The sequence below is a fragment of the Chrysemys picta genome, chromosome 13, assembly GCF_011386835.1.
Source record: "Chrysemys picta bellii isolate R12L10 chromosome 13, ASM1138683v2, whole genome shotgun sequence".
NCBI classification, from domain to species: Eukaryota; Metazoa; Chordata; order Testudines; family Emydidae; genus Chrysemys; species Chrysemys picta.
Window position 1 is genome coordinate 29,913,026 of NC_088803.1, and position 17,696 is coordinate 29,930,721.

Sequence of the window (17,696 nt, forward strand, 5' to 3'; positions counted from 1 at the left end):
TTACATTACAGAGCAAGTACTTTTTTTGATAAAAGCACATGCTGCTCAACACAGTTAGTACTGAAACATGAAACTGAGGCGAGACATGGGTCTAAGCTAATTGGCAAAGTGTAGTTTAAAGGGATAAAATAAAAGAGCCTGTGTCTCTCACTTACCGCCACTCGTCCTCTACCTGTACCCCGATGGACTGGAATTTGGTGGTTGGCGTAGGGGGCTCTTCCTTTGCCACTGGCTGAAGGCAGTCAACCTTATTAAATAAAAAAATACAAACAAACAAAAAAAAACTTGCTGCTAGAATTCATGATAGTATAACAGGAGAGTTGCAACCACATGCGCGCGCACACAGAGCATACAGATGCTGTAAAGCAATTCCAAGGCTGTTTTAGGATGGATGGCACAATACTGCTAGCCTAAGGAGAAGTCACCAGTGCCCCAATCTGCTGAGGATGTCAGATTTTGTTCCTAGCCCTGCAGTAATCAGACAGCCATTCTGGATCTGGCTCTATCAACTGCCACAATAGAAACAACAGGTAGGGGAAAGGTTTTGATGGCTCAGAGCAGCTGCATGTACAAGGCAGGCAGGCAGATGGCCATTCTGAGGCTCAAGAGAGGGCAATAGCCTGACTGTCAAAAGGGCATCCCTAGAACAGGGGCTCTCAAACTTTCTGAAGCCTAGTATCCTCTCCTCAACTTCCCCTCTCCCCACCCAAGAACAACGTGAAAGCCCTGAGTAGTTAGTTGCAGCCGTAAGTGAAATCCAGGTACTGGAGGTAGGGAGGCATGGGTCACAGCATAAGAACCTCAACCCCAGAATAGGGTGTGTGTGTGGGGGGGGGGGGGAGGAGGGGGGAGCAGATTGAAACAGTCAGACTCTTTAAAAAGGGAATTCTCCCTCTACCCCTTCACCCCCACAGTTGTTTGCTCCAACTCCCACTATTTCTGTGGGGAAGAATCAATATCGAAGTGACATTGGAAGCTACTCTGCCAGCTAGATTTCAGCAGCAGAACAATTCACAACCCAATGTAAAGCCTCATATTGAATGTACAGTTTGCACTGCCGAACTTCCATGGCATTCAGAATGATTAACTGTGGACAAGATGGTAAACAAGAACTAACTTGTCTGCTTGGGTATGGCTTCAACATAGAGGAGTTTAACCTGGTGATATCGAGATGCACATTACGTTGGATAAAGGGTCATTTCTACGTGATGAACAAAACTGGAAAGTCTGATGCTGTAGAAGGTGTGTTTTAAACGGCACTTTCACACCTGCCGAACGCACATGCTTTGCATTTAAACTTGCAAGTGGGAAGATTACCACCACTTCAGCATGTCATAAGGTGACGTGCCGCAGGCGCTTGTGGATACAACAGGTGAACATAAAGTTTCACCACCTGCATTTGAAATGTTGTCCACAAGCAAAATGCAAATAAATTAGGCTTTTTAAAAAAACTTCTCCAAAAGTAGCCTTTGCAGGACAAAGCTTGGATACACGTTTCTCCTTGAGCAGTTTTCATTGGGCTACAAAGCTAGCAACTGGTTTTCATTAGTTTGCATGTTCTGTTGGCTTTCAGCAACAGAAGTTCTCAGAGAAGCAATAGGGGTGAAGGAGGGGCACTCCCACAGATAGACTGCATCAGAGCCATGGTGCCATAATCATTACACACTATAGCAGCCCCAAACATGCTTAATAGTTATAATAGAAGAGTCTGAATCTTAAATGAAGCTATGCCTTGAACTCAGACTGAAAGCATGCAGACTGACTGTAAAATACAGTATATGGCACACAAACTCTAGCATTTGTGCATATGTACTTGTGGCAAGAAGCCCCTTTAAAGAGAATTACCCATTTAACAGAGCTACATTATTTTATGACACGTTTTAATTTTGTACTGAACACATTCCTGTTATAGCAACATTTTGTTGTATTTCACCTCTGAGTGCCCTGGATGATTGCTCTACAAACTGGTTAATTTCTTTAGCTATCCGGGTGGGTTCAGCTGCAGGTTTGGTTACAAGACACATGCTAACTAGATACATTTAAGAACATTCTCTGTTACACAAAGGAGTACAAACTATTCCATACTTGTATTCCTATAGACGACAGCTTCCTTTTGGGAATATTCTCCACCTTAGGCTCTTCACTTGTCAGAGTTCCTTTGTCACTTTTCAAGGTTGCATTTTTCTGGGGTAACTCTGGAGCATCTCTGGCTGGAGTCACAAGGCTGCCTTTTGTCACACTGGGTGTTCTGGTACTGTCTAAGCTGTCTGAAGAATTACTCAGTCCCGATTGGCTGTTGACTTCGCTCTTGTGGTCCTGGCTATCCAGGTAGGTGTCCTGGGCTGATTCGGTGCTGCTCTGCACGGTGACAGAGATGAACGGCTTTGAGGTGGTCCGAGGTGGGACGGGGGGAGGTGTCTTTTTATATGCCACTAGGCATGATGAACCTGCAACGGCAGAGGTGGGAAGGAGCAAGAGAGTGGAATTGAAGAGAATGTGACAGAGATACAGTGAAAGAAAAAGAAAAAGCAGGTCAATTATAATATTCAGGAGAAATCTCCAAGTAGAAATTTGAAGAAATGCAGAAACACCAATCTAATGCCAACAGCTTGCACGGAGTGACCCACACCAAAGCATTTAAAAGGGGGGAGGGGAGGGAAGCCAGCACTATCCTGCAATAAAGTTCAAGAGAAACAACATGATGTGAGAGAGGCTGGAAGGTGCAAAAGTAGTAAAGAAGATCCTGCCAAACTGCTAGAGTGTTTGACAAGGAAAGGCCACCACCACACAGCAGAAGTTCCGTGGAACCCTGATTTTTTTTTTTTTTTTTAAATCGTGTTTAGTGTCCTGGTAAAGCCAAATCTCTCAGTTCTTTGTTCCCATCAGTTGACAAGTTTCTGTATCCGGACCAGGCTGGCGTTTGTTCCTACAAAAGGGAAAGAGGCCATAAGGGTTTCTTCCAGCAGGCAGTAGTTATAATGTTCACAAAGCACTTTATAAACCCTGGAGGGTTGGCTTTTAATCTTTAAAGGTATTTAGGTGCCTAAAGATTCAGGGATGCCAGGATTTTCAGAAGGGCCTATCTACATATTTAGGCCGCTAAATACCTTTACAAGTCTGGCTCTGAGTGCACAGTACATTATTTGCCACTATTGATTTGAAAGCTGGAAACATAGGTATCCAACATCTTCCCCAGCATGCAGCTCAGTTCAGGCAACTGAAAGTCAGCCTGGATTCACGAGGATAAACCACCACCAGGCCACAACACACATCAGTACAGTGGTTTGGAGTATAGAAGCGTCCTAGAAATAAATTAGTCAGTGGCCATCCACATGTCAGCATTCAGCAAATCTGACATGGTAGAATACTTAAAACACAAGACACCCAGGAGGTATTGTATGTGCCAGTCAGGGTTTGGTATTTCCAAACAAAAGATGTAGGTGTATAACTACCACCTCTAGAAGAGAGCTGACGTACAGGCCTTGCAGAACCTCACACAGTAGGCAAGACTACTTTGATGCTCTAACCATTTAGGAGTTTAGACTAGGATTCTGAAGGTATTAGTAGCTTAGTGCAGACATAACAGAGTGCCTTCAAGACTCCCTGAGGCTTTAACTTGACCATTTTAACATGTTAAAGGCACACAGTTATGTCCAAATTCAAATCAGGACAAGGCTTTCATGTTAATCTTCCTAATAGCATCTCTCTCGCGTGCTCACCATGGCTGTGACAGTGAAAATCTACTACCGGTAGTACGTAAGGGAATTTAACAATCGCTAAGAAATATTTTCCCAAGATCGAGTACAAGAGGTCCAGCTTCCCACTTCTGCAAACCGAAAGTAACCAGGTGCCCATCCTTCAGCCAGTTAGTTTGGGTGACTTAATGGAATAAATTAAGTGCCGAATGGCACTGAAAGATAGCCACAGGACAATATCAGAGAATTAACCAGTGGGACAGAAACAACAGCCTAAATCAGCACTCGCGTCTTTGCATGGTGGCGCCCTGTAAAGATGGGCCAGTGGGCACCCTTCATTGTGGAGACTGGAGCAGCATGCAGTCAGTATAGGAGAACCTGCATGTTTTGTTTTAGATACCGTGCCTGAAGATTTTATTCTCCAGTCACCTCCTTTAAATTCCTGGCAGTTTCTGTATATCAGGGGTTCTCAAACTTCATTGCACAGTGACCCTCTTGTGACAACAATTACTACACGACCCCGCCTGAGCTCTACCACCCCAGGTGGGGGGGGCAAAACCAAAAGCCTGAGCCCCATCATCCAGGGCTGAAGCCCTTGGGCTTGGGCTTCAGCTCGAGGTGCTGAGGCTCAGGCTTCGGCTTCAGCCCCAGGTGGTGGGGTTCAGGCTTTGGCCAGTCCCGGAGAACCCATTACAATGGGGTCCCGACCCACAGTTTGAAAACCTTGCTGTAAATGATTATGTGACAAACCATTATTTTGCTGTGGCCAGGTCTACACTAGAAAAGTTTTGCCAACATTTCTATATGGCAGAAGTTCTTGCTTACGCTGGCAAAGAAGTGCTTTTGCCTCCATAGCTTACATCAGTTTCCCAGGTGAAATAAGCTATACCCACAGAAGTTCTTTTATGCTGCTATAAACCGTGCCTATGCTACGACATCTTCTGGTATAGAAATACTGCAAGAGAAGTTACACCCCTAACAAATACTGCTATACTGGCAAAAGTTTCTAATGTAGACTTGGCCTATGTCTGGGACATGCAGAAGCCATCCTGCCCAGCTTTTCCCACCCAGCCTGACTGTAGTGCTATTATAACCCCTTTCCTAAATACCTGGGTCCCTTCCATGCAGACTCTTCATCCTTCTGCAGCTACATACAACGCAACACTAGTAATGCTATTAAAAAAGTTGTTTAAGTTTAACCAGGTATTTTAACTTAGATGAGGTCATCTGCCATCATAACAATGAGGTCCTATGACATAGCCTAGATTACAGTAACATTACAATGGGAAGTAACTCCTGATTTACTGCTGGGCTGTAAACGTATACAAAGAGTACAGATCGTTTTCTGGCTGCTGTTTCAACCTACCATGCTGCAGTATGATTGAGACAGTAAATCAATTACTATCCTACTGATGTAAATCCTTACTTATAAGCAAAAACAAAAGACTGGGCTGGACTTCTGTAAAAGAAGTCACTATTGAGGTACAAAACAGGAACATGCAGGGGAGGAGGGGAACCCTCACTGGAAAAAACATTTTATTTGGGGTTATCGAGGTAGATAAACACCAGGCCCAGTAGTCCAGCTTCCACAGGCTGCAAGGACACTGTAGATTCATTTTGAAGGTTGGTATTTCCTCTCTTGTTCCCAGTGATCACCAAAGGAACTGGTCTTGATGTGTGGGGCAGTGAATGCAAGACTTCACAGGGAAAGGAAGTCTATAGAAAGTGAGTAAGACGATACTCAGAATGCGGACATCAATGGAGAATAAGTAATGCTATGAAGAGGTTGCGAATTGAACAGTAAAAGCAGAAGAAACAACTGGAAACGAATCAGGGAGTCAAGGGCAATGGAGAATATTCAGGAAAACAACACAATTAAAAATTAAACTTACTCAAGTACTTTGCAGAACCTTAAAACAAGCACATCCCACCCCTGCAGCTAAAGGAGCAACATCTATGTTGTCAAGCAGAGGCTAAAAGAAAGTAAGCTGCAAAGTAAACACAGCCAGATCTTGATCTCTAGGCCAGCATCTTTCCCTCCCTAAGCAGCGTTTCATGTCAACTTGTTAATGGGCCCATCCCAGAAAGGATGGCTCAACTTTGAACATGAGAATGCCAGTGGGATCCCCTCCCCACCACGGATAGTCCTCTCCTCCCTCCTCTCGCCCTCCCTGCATACCCCATCCAACAAAGTTGTTTCAGCTGCTGCCAGCACTCCACCCAAAAATGAGCTCACTGCTGTTATATCCTCTCAATCTAGCTACAGTGGAGCATTTACAAAGGCAGAGGACTTTCCATCTTTTGGTTGCATGTGTACAATGCCTAGCACAATTGCTCTCTGGTGGGAGTCTCTAGGCGCTAGGGCAGCACAAATATGAAATAATTTTAAATTGCAGATTGTTTTGCAGTGATGAGACTTACAACATAACATTGCAGAACGGTTTACAGGCCATGTTAATTTCTGTCAGGGAGATGCTGGGTCTGGGGCAAACTGCAAGATAGGACAGTGTAACTAGAACTAGGAATCACGATGCTAAAAGGGTCCTCATCAGCTCTCTGAACTGCTGGCAGAATGTAATAGTTTAAAAAACTAAGAACAGTCCCAAGCACAGAGCAAGAATGGTGATGAAAATGTTTCTACAGCAAGCTTTCTGATTTGCAGCATTTGAATCTTCCCATTCAAAGGCATTTTTTGTTTTTGAGTCCTATCTAAACAAGTTACTAAAATTCATAAGCTATGTCTACACTACAGCCTATGCCGGCATAAATTATGTTGCTAAGGGGTGTGAATTAACCGTCCCCAAGCGACATAAGTTACACCGACATAAGCGCTCGTGTGCACAGCGCTGTGTTGGCAGGAGAGCTTCTCTCGCTGACACAGCTTCTGCAACTCGTGGAAGTGGCTTTTTTATGCTGATGGGTACTGGTTTCTGATTGGGGGGAGGGGGCATTTGGGCTTTTATAGCCTTCCTGGCAGAGCTATTTTTAGCATGAAAAACACTCAGAAGTTGGCATCTTTCTATTTGACTTTATCTGCTGCTTCCAGCCAGTCTTGGCCAATATCTACTGGCTCACTCTTAGCCAATTTTAGTTTTTGCCTTTAAGATTCAGAACACAGCCTATGCTTAACCTTTATAATTTTCTCACTTCCTAGACAGCATGCTGATTGCTTGTTAAAGGCTAAAGTGCATGAGCTTTTTTAAAATAAATAAAATCCAACCATCACCTAACCAGTACTTTCAGAGGTCCTTATTCTTCACAGCACCATTCCACGGCTTGCCTGCAACATGCCTTTGTTCAAGGTTAAGCTGCCAGGATCACAACCAGTGTTTTATCTTCTATTTAAATATATCTAAAGTGCTGCTGCTGTAAAGAATGCAATAGGCACCGCAGGATATTAACTTTGTTGTTGCTGTTGACAGAGCCAGCACAGTCTCGATGGATCACCTGCCCATTTCTCAGTGACCTCAAGGGACAACGGCCATTACTCTGAGTTTTAATTTTTTATTATTTGATTCTTCTAAGAGCACCAAACCCATAATTTGTAAGGTAATACAGAGACTTTCCATGAGTGATTTGTCACTTGGTTTCTTTCCTGCTGTATGCATCCCATTCACCTCACAAACATCTGAAGGAACCAACAAAAAAACCATCTAATTTCCTGGTGCACAGAGGCCCATCCACTTCCCCTGCCACACAGAACCTGCATGGGGGAAGTGGGTGGGGCTGCGCAGAAGGGCCAAGGTCAGGAGGGGGGCCAGTGCTCATAGGGTGCAGCATGGTTCACTTCTGCTGCATGAAGGGGGGGAGGGGCGCGCATGAGGAGTGAGACAGGCAGGGAGCTGGGTCTTAGCAGTGGAGACAACCCAACCATGGGAGGGAGTGGAAGGCTTCCTCATCTCCTACATGGTGACTACCCAGTCCCCCATGGGTACTGGACACCCCTCCCCACCATGGTCCCCAAGGGACAACAGGAGGGGCCCGTGCATGGGACATGAATCTCCAAAGGGGGTCCAGCAAAAGATAAAAAAAAGTTTGGGAACCTCTGTACTAGCACAATGCTCCAAGGTCTAAGTTGCAATAAACCAGAGGTACATTTAAAACGGGCTGCGCCCCACCTGCCTCTCCCCCTCCGAAAAAGCTACAGCAGAAAGACAAAATATTTCCAATGAACATTTTGAACATTCCATGGTTAGGGTTTACAGCAGCAACAGCCCCCCCCCCCCCCCCCCAGATCAGTGGTACTAGGTTTGACTCCCCTGCCCCTCATGGCTGTAGACACTAATTTGAATATGTGAACCATAGCACCTGCCTGAATCTACATACAGCCTTGAAACAACTGCTTTCATACATGGCTTCTCAGCTTAGGGGGTCAAAGTCTCTAGGGCTCCTGATACCTACCTACAGGTAATGGGGGAGAAGGGTATAACCACTCTATCCTTTGTGTCTTGCTTAAATGAGAGAGGGGTCACTGTGCCCATTCACCTGCAGAAGTGTGAAATGTCATGCTATATTGTATTTTATAAGCACTTTGCATCCTGAAGGATTGAAGAAGATACATTCATAGTGCATCCCTGACAGGAAGCCAGCACTGTTGGTGGAGATTGGCAACGAACTGGCACAGATCAAGGCACAACAGTGTGCGTGAGGGAATTTGTAAAAAAGTTGAATGCACCGTTTTGTTACGTGAAAATATAAAAGTCTATTCACTGAAGCATATTTATATAAACAGTTACACATAGTTTGTCTAGCTTTCATATAGTGGTTTTCATCTCTAGCTCTCAACGTACTTGTCTATTTTGTTAAGCATCATTCTCCCCATTTTACAGAGAAAGAAATTCAGGCAGATTAAGTGATTTGTCCAAGGTTACCCAGTAAGCCAGTGGCAAAGCGAACAACAGATCTAGATTTATTGGTCCTGGTCCAGTGCCAGCCACTGTACCATATATGTTCTCAGCGGGTCTGAAGAGACATTAGCAGATTTTGGTGGTTTTTTTTTTTTAAATAAAAACTCTCTGGGAGCAAGTTTAGTGTATCTGTATGTGTGTGTAGAATGTGTGATGTGCTAAACTTCCTTAGAAATATAACAGAAGTCTGCCACCAAGTCTGCATTGCAAAGATTTTCTACAGTCTACGCAGTCAGCCACTCACAGTAGCTTCATCATGCATGTAACCTGCCTCCCTGCAGCTGTCTCAGCCTTTACTTGCTATATCTGCTTGTTTCCTGTTAATTACATGCAGATGATTCACAGATCTGGCCTTGCTTGCAAGTCAAATTACAGAGTGCGCGCCGGGTACTGCTGATTAACAATCTACCTCACAGGGAGCTCAAAGAAGGGAGAAATATATACACAGCTGAAGCCTGCGAGAGCAAGTCTAGCACTCCTGATAGTGTGAACACACTGGGACTAGAGGCATCCTTAATCTTCTGGCTTCCGCCATAAACTTTTCAGTACACCAGTGGCACTTGCTAAGTGGTTGTGCAGAATGAGTTTTAAATTCTGTATCTCTTCCCACTTATGTCTGTTCTAACCATTTATTGATCTTCAACACAGCGACTCGGACATTAAATGGGGGGAGTGAAAGGAACCAGTGACTGAACAATTTTGAAATTCACAGACCTTTCAACTGAGAGATATGATTTATTTATTACCCAAGACCCCACCTATCACTTCATTCTTGTGACATATGGATGTCAACAGGGTACCTGGGATTCCCCCGCCGTACTACACTCTGGGCATAACTTACTCTCATATACAAGTGATCAATGGCCAGGAGATGGCCCTACCAATTCTCTATGACAGACACTGTACAATTGTTTCCTCCCCTCTCACTCGTACAGCCTCTACTGAGGAAGATGATACACTCTTGCTACTAAAACAGATGCAAATGAGATGCGGAGCTGGTGTGATTTGTGTCTTTATATGGGCAAAACTGAGACTGTTTGTATATGCTCTTACAAGCCTAGCTAACATCAGAGATGAAATATTAATCAGCATGTCACTCTAGGCACAGCGACGCCTAATTAGAGGTGACAGCAACTCCAGAGAGCAGCATGATAACAGTAAAAGAAAGTGTAGCTAAAGAATCAACAAGGGGGGCGGGGGGTGGACACAAAAAACAAGTCCATACGTTGGACCAAAGAGAGATTATTAGAGAAGCAGTCTTCCTCTTCCTCCCATCCCTATCTTCATATATATAAATTGAAGGTCAGGCTCAAAACAATTGCTTTTAGAAACATCTGCTGCTTGCAACTATGCAAGACACCCAAAGTCCATTTCTTCAAATCCCATTTATTCATTTCCTTGAATTAAATAACTATGGATAGTGGCTATTTCCACCTTAATAAGATCAGCAACATTATCCCACCTCCTAACAGGAGTGCATTAAAAAGGGAGGGGCCCAGCTGTCATTTATTTGTAATCTCTCCTCTCACAGACACAGAGCACAGTGGGTTTAATTTCCTCCGGGTACACCCACAATAATTACATCAGCCTACAATGTCTTGACCTACATTCTCTGTTGCTTGGGCCTGTATTAGGTTTCTTCTCTGTTACCAACCACCTTGCTTTTCTTTGTAAAGAAGGATGTCACTTTCCTCAGCCTTCAATGGAAGAAAAAGAGAAGAGTGGTTGTCATATATAGGGCCCCATAAACTGCACCATGAAGGGACTGTCAGGGAGGACAGGCCAAGAAGGTGGCCTAACCTGAATATTACAGAGCTCGGTCATTCCCTCTCCAATATTTTAAGTGGTTAGCACTTTTCCTATATGAATATAACAAACCTTTCTAAGACAAGGACCACAATACACAAGGTGTCACAAGTACTCCTCGTTCTTTCTGCTGACACAGACTAACATGGCTACCACTCTGAAATAAAAATCTCAGCTTCCCAGCTGGGTAACTGCTCACCAGTGCATGGTGTTAAGCTTATGACACAATAGGTGTGTGTTATATATTGGTCTTCCACTCTGCCTGCACCAGTTTTGTAAGTGTCAGTACCCTGTCCTGGGTCAAACAGGAAAGCAGATCAGAGGGATAGTGTTAAGGGATCCACCAGCCTGTGACCAATCTGAGTGACCTTAGGCAAACACCGCTGTCTCTACCCTTATCACTTATACCACTGTGTCATATTGTGTAAACCCTAGAATGTGCCTTCTCTGGAGGGGCACTGGCCCTGTATTATTTGTTTGTACAGCACCTAATACAATGGGCCTAATCCCCCATCTGGGATCCTTGGGCACTATTGCAATAGAAACAAGAGTGTATATACATATGTAAAATAAACCAAAGCTACTCCAAGTTTACATTTGCCAACCCTGATAGTGTCCTTTTCAAAGGAGAGGACATAGCCCCAGTAAGAGGTTTTCAGCAAAAAGTGAAATGTTTTCTTAGAAGTCCAGGAATAAACACAAGCCTCCTTTATAGGTTAAACACTCCTCTATTTTCATACTACACCATACAGCAGGGGACAGCAACCTTTCAGAAGTGGTGTGCCGAGTCTTCATTTATTCACTCTAATTTAAGATTTCGCGTGCCAATAATACATTTTAATGTTTTTAGAAGATCTCTTTCTATAAGTCTATAATATAGAACTAAAATATTGTTGTATGTAAAGTAAATAAGGTTTTTAAAATGTTTAAGAAGCTTCATTTAAAATTAAATTAAAATGCAGAGCCCCCGGACTGGTGGCCAGGACCCGGGCAGTGTGAGTGCCACTGAAAATCAGCTTGCGTGCCGTGCCGCCTTCGGCACACGTGCCATACGTTGCCTACCCCTGCCATACAACTTTCATCCAGGAGGACCCCAATGTAGTTCACAAAAAAACAGAAGTCATTTCATCTATGACTGAATGCAGCAGTAGCACATAGCAACTATATAACAGGAGATGTTAAAAAAAATACATTGTATATAAGCAAAACTAAAGGTGTGAGGATGGAGATGGAGCAAAGTCTCTCCCTCCTCCTCCCAAAGAGTGCCAGGGGACCCTCTTGTAAGGGCTTAACAGAAGAAACACTCAACCCTTCCTGTACTACAGCAAAGCATATACAATTCTCTTACCAAGAGCACCTTAAAGATTCATCAACACATTTTGCAAATGCCCTAGCTTCTCAAGGATGTTCCCAATTTGGTATCATGGTTTAAGGTTATTTGATGTGGAATATCTTGTAATGGAACACGCATTTATGTTACTTTCTCTGCAAGAGAGTTATGTTGGGTTTCTGGCATTCACTGATGTCCCCCTAGCTGAGAAGTCTTCCTACCCCAAAAGAGCCCGAGTGCTACAAGAACACATTTCCCACCCTGGTTAAAAAAAGAAGGGTTTTATTTAAAAAAAAAAAATCAAAACAACATTTCTAAGAAGACCCAGTATTCAGACATATGCTTTATCTGTTAGACGCCCACAAACGTCAAGGATTTAAAGGAGTTAAGTGTCAGATCCTATCACCCATGCGAGCTTCAATTTAAAATAAGCTATCCCACACTGCAGGGATTCACACCCATGTGTTCATCTCCTTTCAGATGGAATCACAATTTTCTTTGGCAGGGTTGACAGAGTGCCCAAATCTTAGGAGAAACACTGAGAGAAGAGATACATACTTAAGTGATAAGTTAGCTAGCCACAGCCACTGCCAGGCCTGTCTGCAGTAACTATTACTGGAACTTCTAGTGGCACTTTAAGTCTGAAATTTTCATTTCCTAACCAATCTTCCAAAAGTAGTTTTCAGTGCAGACTTTAAAGCAAGCTGAGGCAGGTGGAATGTAACTCAACTCTCTACCCTAAAGGTAGGCTTAGCAGAATTTGATCTATCTATCTCTATATATCATACTGGCACCTCTCAAGCTGCTATCTTATTCTTCAGAATCTCAGCTTTCATTAAAAAAAAAATTATGTCTCTAGAAGTTCCAGTTGAAGAAAATCTCAACTGTGAACCAAACAACTGATTCAGAGATGCCTACACACAGAGGTCTGCAGAAAGCCTGGAATGATATAGTAGAGATGAGATTTAATGTATTAAAGCAGGGGTCCCCAACGCGGTGTCCGCAGGCGCCATGGTGCTCGCCGGGGCATCTAAGTGTGCCCGCGTACTGGTGGGTGGATGAGCATCCGCCGAAATGCTGCTGACAAGCAGCGTCATCCAGAGGCGTCGCCGCTGAAATGCCGCCGATTTTTCGGTGGATGCTCGTCCGCCGCCACGGTCCTCCATAGCAAAGGTTGGGGACCACTGTATTAAAGACTGTGAAGTGCTCAGATGATGTGGTAATGGAACCATGTAGGTACCTGAAACTGATAGTACTGCCCCTTTCATCTCAATGAGCTGTTACATTTTTATTACTTGGTATCTGAATCAAGTGTCAACATGGTTAATTTCATTCCTCAAGCAGAAAGTGGGGTGGGTCACAGACCTGCACATTTTACTGTGGCAAATGACCTCATTTTGGTACCATGGCATTTAGGAGCTACACCACTAGCATCCCCACAGTAAAAAACGAAAGACCCTGGGCTCAACTAGCCTAGCAGCGCCTAAAAGCACACTGAAGCTCTACTGGAGGGTAAGTTAGAGCTGCATGATCATATTTTAAACACTTGCACTATTTGAGAACTCACATGGGTGGAATTTGAAAGAGTACCATACTGCCGTCCCCAATGTGACCCCTGTATGCCTGTTAAAAAATGCTTCGCAGACCAGAATCCCCTGGAGCTATGGTCAATAAGTGTACCAAACACACAGTAACCACTGCCAGAAAAATGCTAGCACAGTCCTCTGCCCACAGCAGGTTTTCCAAATTGTTAAAGGTTTGCAGTGTCAAAAGTTCAGCTTGCCCCTAAAGCTAAACTGAAGTGTGCCAACAACTCGATAGTTTGCTTCTGTTTGCAGAGGAGGATGGGGAGAGAGGAGAAAAGCAAGAAAGTGAGAGACTTGAGGGAACTAATTAAAAAAGAATGACAGCCGCCCTTTAAAACAGCGCCCTTGAAGTGACAGAATTAATTCCCTCATTCTAAGGTTTGTTTACTACAGTTTCTGCTCTATAGACACAACACGAGAGTTTATGCTAATATCTAACTCCCTCCCACCCCTTACGCACACACCAAAGTGATGCTTTCATTCAGAGCAGTGATGAGCTGGCTCTGTCCCAGCCATGAGTCACCCCGTCACAGAAGGAGGAAGTGACTCATTTGGCTGCCTTGACAGAGGAAGGATGCTGAAAAAAGTGTGGACCACTTAGGTAGAGGCCATTAGCACTCATGGGGAACTATACATTGCACCTTGAGTGTTACCTAGATAGACATTTTACTGTAGTTTGTTTCACTCTTCAATGTTGGTAATAGTTCACTTGTCTACACTTTTGGGGAAATCGCTTGCTGATGCAGCCTCAGTGACCCCCGCACAAATCATCAGCCAGGAATGAACCTGGGGACTTTTAGCACTAAAGTCACAGACCACTACAACCAGAACTAAAGCCATGGTTACACTTGGAGTGTTTTGTCTGGTCAGGTACACCATGTGCTATACCAGCAAAGAACTCCTAGTATGGACAACTTATATCAGCAAAACTGTTCTTCCCTGCAAGCAAAATAAGGTACACCGGAAAAAGTGCTGTTTGATCAGTAGAGCTATATCCACACTAAGGGCTTTTGCCAGTACAGTTCTGTTGGTCAGGGATCACACGCACCTCTTCATACCCAACACAGACATAGCTATGCTAGCAGACGTTTGTACTGTAGACAGGACCTAAAGGAGTAACTATTGGCTGGCATCAGTAGACAACTTATCTGGGGACTAGCTAGGGCTGGATTAACTTTTTTTGGCCCCCCCCCCCCCCCCGAGGTACCACCCCTGCATGGCCTCTCCCGCCCCGCCCACTCCTCTCCCCCATGCGAGTGGTGGGCGGGGCCTTGAGAGGAAGAGGAGCAAGCGACAGGTGGGGCCTTGGAGTGGGGCTCAGGTGGAGCAGGGCCACCGTCTGGGTGCTGGAGCCCCCTCTAAGTGTGGGCTCAGCGCCACTGTAAACCCAGAATTGGAACTAGCCACTAGATTGGAGTGTGGGAGACACACGTGGAGCATGGCCAGTTTTACATTTATAAATTAGATCAACTAAACTACATCACTCAGGGCTGTGAAAAAGTCTGTGCCCTGAGCACCATACTGAAGCTGACCTAACCCCTTCTGTAGGCACAGCTAGGTTGACAGAAGCTACCGCCTCTTGGAGATTTGGATTAACTACATTGAATGGAACCCCCCCCTTGGCTGACGTAGAAAGCGTCTACATTACGGCACTACATCGGTACAGCTATAGTGTAGTGTAGACATATCTCATGAGAGTAGCCAACATGGAAGTATATAGGCTCAAGGAGTTTCCAGCACGGACATTGCTGTGCTACACAAACATTCTCTTAAGAGAGACCAGTGACGGATTGACATTAGTGTTCCTATCATTGTACCACAGGTGGGAGCAACAGTGGGAAAGTTGTAAGCGTTATATCATGTTGACAAAGCCACAGATATTATAGAACAACTCCACTTTGCAGCCCATTAGTCTAAAGGAAACTATGCAAATTCCAGTCCCTATTCATACCACCACTTTCCCCTCTCACTTTCAAATATACTTCACAGCAATTTAAAAATACCTCTTCCCGAAAAATATAGGGGCTCTGCAACAAAAAAAATCCTCCCCAAAGCATTCCACCCGAGCTGCTCTTTTGTCCACTGACATATACCAAGAGTCTTTCACCACCACAAAGGCCTTGTACACACTGAGGATTTTAAGACTTCTTAGCATTGCAACAGTACTGATGCTCACATCAATGAGAGCACTAGTTTTAAAGTGTTTGACAGCATTTTTACTGCCATGTCATCAGATGTGTTTTGAGCAGTGTTAAATGATGGAGGCAAAACTGCTGGAGGCCAGTCTATGTGAGCACTCAACTTCTGTGGAACTGAAGCTTTTGAATCTTTTTTGGTTGTGAAAGCTTTTAAAGAAATTTGGAAGGTTACTTTATAATCCAAGTATAAACTGATGCACTGTCATTTTAAACTTGCAGATAGTTTTCCCCAAGGAGCAGCAGGACTTGTCCAGTTCCCTGCTGCTGTCGAGAATTGGTCTTTTGCTTTATCTCTAGCTATTAGGCAAATGTTTTCTTCTCATGATCTTGCTTTGGTCAGTGAAAGTTAAGTACAATCCCCCCATTACTCCATTTCCCCTCAAAAAAATCCCAAACCAAATCCCCCCCCCCCGCCCCCCACAGAGGGATTAGCTGAGCAGAATTATGTCACAAGATAAATTTCTTCCTTACCCATGCCAGTGCTTTAAGTCAGTGGTTCTCAACCCAGGGTACGTGTACCCATGGGGGTACGCAGAGGTCTTCCAGGGGGTAGTTTTACAACAGTCTACATAAAAAGCTCTAGCGAAGTCAGTACAAACTAAAATTTCATACAATGACTTGTTTATACTATTCAGCGGTTCTCAAACTGATTGTTTTAATGGGGTCTCCAGGACTTGCTGGTGACCAGGGGCAGAAAGCAAAGCCTGAGCCTTGCTGTATGGGAGCTGAAGCCAAAGTCAGAATTTTTAAGTGAGGTGAAACTTGGGATATGCAAGGCAAATCACACTCCTGAAAGGAGTACAGTACTCTGGAAAGGTTCAGAGCCACTGCTCTAAATAAGGAATGAAAGACCTCGCAATTTTATATCCTGTAACATAATCGAAGACAAACACTTGACAGTCTTTATGCATTTAATTTTCAAAACACTTAATAAAACTAGTCAATTAATTGTGTTTACTCCATGCTAATTGTTTCAGTAATATCTTGCAGCAGCAGTTCCACCAGTTAGTTATGTGTTGCATAAAAATGTATTACCTTTTGCAGTTTTAAATTTGCTGCCATTTAGTTTCATGTAATGCCCTCTTATTCTTATATTATGGGATGGGATGAGGAGCACTCAACAGACCTTTGCTTTACTGCTTATTATTTTAACACTAAAAGGAGAATAAAAGGATAGAAGATCCACACAAAGTAAGTAATCCCCATTCAAGAAATGCAAGGAGGCTGAAGACCATTGGTAAGTTCCAATATAGAGGAGGTCAGGCTTAGGTTAAACTAGTGGTGCCAAAACTTTTCTGGTCTCTCCCACCACGCCCCTGCTGCCCCTCCACTAGTGATGGAATCTGTCTGTGCCTCCCCTCCACTACTGCACAGCCATGGGTTCCTCAGCAGTGAAGCTTGGACTGGGGCCGGAGTTGGGGACAAGGCTGGGGCTGGAGCTAGTCTGGGGGCAGAGTGGGCTGGGTGGAGCTCCCTCCTCGCCCCCTGTAGGGGCTGGCCTGGGCCCCACTGCACCGAACATTCCTCTGTGCCCCCCTGGGGTGTGTGTGCACCCCACAGTTTGGGGACCACTAGGTTAAACAAAGTGACAGAGAATTGATTTAGTTTGAATTGTATTAATTCTGTGTAAACTACTAAAGACAGGCAGACAGCACTCACTGTTTTAATTTGCTGGTCTCTTGAGGAGGGAAAGAAAGTCATCCCCCATAAAACTTTTTCACATGCAGGTTGATGAGTTTTTTATTTAGAGGTTCAATTATACAAAGATGACTGGGAACAGGATTGCTAGACACCAAGGCATAGATGTAACACAATGAAAACTTAGGTCTGGTCTACACTGGGGGGAGGGGAAGGGAGAAATCGATCTAAGATACGCAACTTCATCTACATAAATAGCGTAGCTGAAGTCGAGGCATCTTAGATTGACTTACCTCCCATCCTCATGGCGCGGGATCGATGGCTGCAGCTCCCCCGTCGACTCCGCTTCCGTCTCTCGCTCTAGTGGAGTTCCGGAGTCAACAGGGAGTGAGTTCGGGGATCGATTTATCGCATCTAGACGAGACGCGATAGATCGATCCCCGATAGATCGATTGCTACCTGCCGATCCAGCGGGTAGTGAAGACGTACCCATAGGCTCTGACATTTAAGGAGAAAGCACTTCTCTTGCAAAGGTC

General features: G+C 44.3%; 1 protein-coding gene across 26 annotated transcripts in view; it reads right to left on the minus strand.

The window, feature by feature from the left end:
* DLGAP4 (DLG associated protein 4) overlaps nt 1–17,696 on the minus strand; it is a 332,309-nt gene that overhangs the window by 10,034 nt on the left and 304,579 nt on the right. For 23 of the 26 annotated variants that reach the window (XM_065565757.1, XM_065565754.1, XM_065565749.1 and 20 more), the window contains 2 exons: nt 2,086–2,447; nt 156–247 (listed from right to left, as the gene is read on the minus strand). In XM_065565757.1, the coding sequence (XP_065421829.1) occupies nt 156–247; nt 2,086–2,447 (454 nt within the window). Of the gene's footprint in view, nt 1–155; nt 248–2,085; nt 2,927–10,209; nt 10,295–17,696 lie in introns of those variants that run through there. The other 3 variants (XM_065565763.1, XM_065565762.1, XM_065565767.1) reach the window with 2 other exon arrangements.